Source organism: Hipposideros armiger, unplaced genomic scaffold, assembly GCF_001890085.2.
Source record: "Hipposideros armiger isolate ML-2016 unplaced genomic scaffold, ASM189008v1 scaffold_2382, whole genome shotgun sequence".
Lineage (NCBI taxonomy): Eukaryota > Metazoa > Chordata > Mammalia > Chiroptera > Hipposideridae > Hipposideros > Hipposideros armiger.
This window is the reverse complement of record NW_017733718.1, coordinates 3,131-7,505: the sequence shown is the minus strand read 5'-3', so window position 1 is coordinate 7,505 and position 4,375 is coordinate 3,131. Positions and strand designations below refer to the sequence as shown.

Sequence of the window (4,375 nt, the reverse complement as noted above, 5' to 3'; positions counted from 1 at the left end):
GACTGGGGAGCCCCTTACCTGTAGCCACTGCCACCAGGAAGAGGACTCTCCAGCTCCAGTCCATGGTGAGGGCTGTGCTGTCAGGACGTCTGTGGGGGAGCGTGTGGCTGTGGGGCGATGCTCTCAGGGCACAGACATGTCCTATTTAACCCCGCCCACCTCGGTTCATTTGCATATTCATGAGCAGAGGGCTTCATAGCTGAAGACTTGGCCCACCTGAGAAAAGCTGGAAGACACAGGGAGCGTGCTCAGTGGGCGTCTGAGAGTCCACGTCCTAATCCTTGTTGGAGGAATTGTGTCCCCTGCCAGGTCCCTGAATCTGTGCAGAAAAAGCTTCTCCCACTGAGGAACAAAACCCCCAGAATGTGATCCTCACTGTGAAGACCTCTTTCAATGACATGGAGAACACCTGAGTCTGTTTGGGGCTTTAATCTGAATGTCTAATCCTGGGGTCAGTGTGTGAGCACAAAATTTTAAAATCTGAAATTCATAAAAGGATCCATTCATCCCGATTTTTCCTATTAAGACATCTTGAAGTCCTAGAAACCCCATTTTATATTTGATTTTATTGTCCATTGTATTTGGTAAATTCTCCCAATAGAATACGATATTTAGAGACAGTTCAGCAGTCCTTGCCCAAATCTTGTTTTAGATGTTTTTTTTATAAATGTCAGGAAGCCCCAGGCCCTCAGAGGAACCCCCTCCTCTTCCCCCCCACCTGCTCCTGGGGCTGCAGCCCCTGCTGGGTGGGTTCTGAGCGCCCCCTACAGCCCAGCCTGCGCCCTGCAGGGAGGGTCCTGCCTGGGCTCACAGGGCGTGGCCTCTAGCGTCTCCTGATCAGTGTTAAATGTCTGTGCCCTGACCTCACAGTGCTCCCTCAGGACACCGTAAGCTTTGACCTCATCTCTGGGAACAGTGAACTGACCTAACTAAACCCCCATGACTCTGCAGGTTGTCCCCCTGAAGGTCTTTATGAAACCACCGGGGAGCCCTTTCCCTGGGCTGCCAGATGCACTGACACAGTCAACACTCCCCTGAACTCAGAAGGTCTCAGAGGTTTCAGTGGCCTCTTATCTCCTTTACGTTTATCTGGCCGAAGGTGACACCTGAGAATCCCTTCATTGTGTCACAGCCTTCTCTCTGTCTGTTAGTCAATAAATTAGACACACAAAGAGTGGTTGATTTTGGCAGTAATGGGTCCCCAAATTGTCCTTGTCCCCTCTACCTAGTTCATGGGACATCCCTCACTCTGACCCCAGGCCTGGGTGTGTCTTCTCTTGTAAAAGAAACCCCAGGGAATGTGACACATGCACAGACTTGGGAAGAACCTGCACCCTGGCTCTGCTTTTTCTCACAGCCCATGGGACCTGTGCAGATGACCCATGAGATGGGCTTATCTTGTCCCACAGGTTGTCAGAATCGAGGCCCAATCACACTATTGCCCACTCACGGCACCTGCATTGGGTGACCCTTGGAGATCCCATGTCTGTGGGAGGGGAGACACCTGAGAAGTTAGGGGAGGAGGAGGCAGCATCATGTCAGCTGATTCAGGCGAGGCTGCTCGTGTGTGTAGAGGAGGCATTACGTATTCTCATGATTAACACCTGTGAGAACGTCCTGGGTCTGGGCTGTGACCCTGCCAAGGACTCTCCGCAGTCAGCTCACCTGCCTGTGACCCCTCCATGCCTGCATGAAGAATCTACAGCATATTCCTGACTCTCATAACCCTGGAAACTGTGCCCCCTCCCAGGACTGTCACAGGTAAGAATGTCACCCACACTCAGAATAGGTTTCTGGAAAAGACGTTTCCCTGGAGGGTCAGACTGAGGGAAGTTCTAGGTGGATTTCTCAGTGGTTAGTCCTCCCCTCCCCCTGTCAGGGACACAAGGGGAACCAGATGCATCCTCCCTAGAGAACCTGGATGTGTCTGGAGGGAAAGCCCCCAGAAGGGTGCAGTGTGGCCCTGGGACCCCCTCCCCCAGAGGAGCCCACCCATGAGCTCCATGCATTCATAACACTCACCCTGGAAGTGCTCCCACGAGGTTGAACCTCCAGCAGCTTCTGGTCAAGGTGTGCAGAGTCAGCGGACACTCTGGATATTTATGTGTTTCCAATTATCACAGTGGAGGCTCTTCTTGCAATTTTCGTTCTGTGATGGGCTCAGAAGACATAATTGATCTTCGTTTTTCCAAGTTCTCTTCTAAGAATGGAAGTAATGATTTCCAACATCTTTAATGTTGGTGCAGAAAGAAGATAGACCTTCACATGCCATCTTTGACCTGTGACTAGAGGTGGGAATCTCGCCTCACTAAGTGTAAGTGGCACCAGGACAGATATAACTGACCATGACATCACTGAGAGTCTTAATTATTTCAATTCCCCCCCAGGAAGCTGGAACATGAAAAGTACAACAGGAAGGAACCTGTTACCTCAGGTGACGTCACATTTGGAGGGCATCCGTGCCCCTGGCTGGACCCAGGAGGTGCACCTGCTGCCTCTCACCAGGGACAGGTGCTCACACTCCTTAAACACATGCCAGGCAGTGAGGACGCTGTTTCCCAGGTGGGTGCAGAGCTGGGTGGGGACAGGGAGGTTCCCTTGGCTTCCAGGAGGCACTGGATATAAGGCTCCAAATCCTATCTGAGAGGCTCTGATCTAAGTGTGAGGACGTCTCATTAGCTCTGCCTTCTGAAACCTGTGGCTGAATCAGGATGATCAGGAATGTTACTTATTTCCCTCTGGTTGTGGAACCTGCTTCACAGACATTTATAACTGGGGAGCTCGCTATGGAGTGAATTCTAACCCCACACCATTCCCATGTTGAAGCCCTATGACCTAGTGACCTGTTCTGGGAAAAGGGCTTGTAGGAATTTATTACGGTTAAATGAGGTCATGAAGTTGGTGTCATCGTCTAAGAGACTTGGTGGCTTTATAAGTAGAGGGAGGGAGAGAGATATTGCTGTCTCTCCACCCCACGAGATGACAGTGAGAAGTCAGCTGTCTGGCCATTAGGACTAGTTCCCACTGGTATCGATTCATCTGGAAACTTGGCCTTGGACTTCCCTTGAACATGAGAAAATAAATTTCTACTGTTTAAGCCACCCAGACATGGTTTTCTGAAGGCAGCTCAAGCAGACGAGATGGAGTTTTGTTACTGAGAGTATGGTGCTGCTGTAACACCTAAAAAGGTGTTAGTGATTTTGGAAGTAGGTGATGGGTAGATTGGTAGAAGGTGGTAGAGTTTTTTCCCATCAGGTATCTGTGTCTCAGGGACATGTGACATGGTTCCACTCAGGGAGGCAGGAGCGAGGGTCTGTGGTACATTCCTGGTTCTTCAGAAGTTAATTCCCCAAGAACCATCTCTTCCTTCTCTCAGTAACTTCCACGTATTTACTGGACCTCCCTAATGTGACGGGCACTGTGGGGGAGCTGGGAGTGTGAGCAGAGCTCCAGCCCCATGGAGCTCAGGATGGATTTAGTGAGAATTAGGACAGTAGGTGACAGAAGGTGATGTTGGGGAGGTTTGAAATATACACTTCAGTAAATGAGGACTAAGAGGTTAATGTTGTGATGCTGTAGGGAGGATGGAGACCATGGGGTGGAGGTCCTGGGGGCTGAACATAATCCTGTGGGGCCACGTGTGCCTGTGGGAAGGAAGGGCCATGTGGGGACCCCGTGGGCATGTGGGGGGCAAAGAGCCTGAGCTCAGCACACAGGGGCCTGGACTGTGCTGGGGTCTCTCCTTGCGGGAAATGTTTCCCAACCACAGGGAACAAGAGAGCCCTCAGTTTGGTCTCAGTTGAGAAATACAAACAGGACACACAAGAAGCCAGTCAAGAAAAGAACCGAAGTCATTGTTGAGTGTCATTGTAAACAGTGTTTCCCCCTGTGTGTTGCTGCTGAGAATATGTCACATTAGAGTCACAAAGATGGTTCAAGGCTTGTCCCTGGGGGCATCTGAGAAATTTCAGAGGAAATCTCTGTTCCCAGCAGGAAGTCTCTTCCGCACCCAGGTCCCCACCAGGTCCCTGGGCTGGTCCCTGTGTTCAGTGTGTCCTGAGCGCCCCCTGGTGTCCTGAGCGCCCCCTTCAGCCCAGCACTCCTGTCCCCTGCAGGGAGGTTTGTGTCTGGGCTCACACTGACTTCCTCTCACTGTGTCACTCGCACAGTAATACACGGCCGTGTCCTCGGCTCTCAGGCTGGTCATTTGCAGATACAGCGTGTTCTTGGCGTTGTCTCTGGAGATGGTGAATCGGCCCTTCACCGAGTCGGCATAGTATGTGTTACTTCCATCACCACTGATGGCTGAGACCCACTGCAGCCCCTTCCCTGGAGCCTGGCGGACCCAGTTCATGCTGTAGCTACTGAAGGTGAA

The 4,375-nt window shown here is 51.5% G+C and overlaps 1 gene segment (V, D, J or C); it reads right to left on the bottom strand.

Moving 5' to 3' along the window:
- The window catches only part of LOC109378656 (immunoglobulin heavy variable 1-46-like), a 4,891-nt gene extending 4,773 nt beyond the window's left edge, over window positions 1-118 (bottom strand). Inside the window, 1 exon segment of the V gene segment in view lies at window positions 19-118. Coding sequence covers window positions 19-64 — 46 coding nt within the window.
- Between the last annotated feature and the right edge of the window lie 4,257 nt (window positions 119-4,375).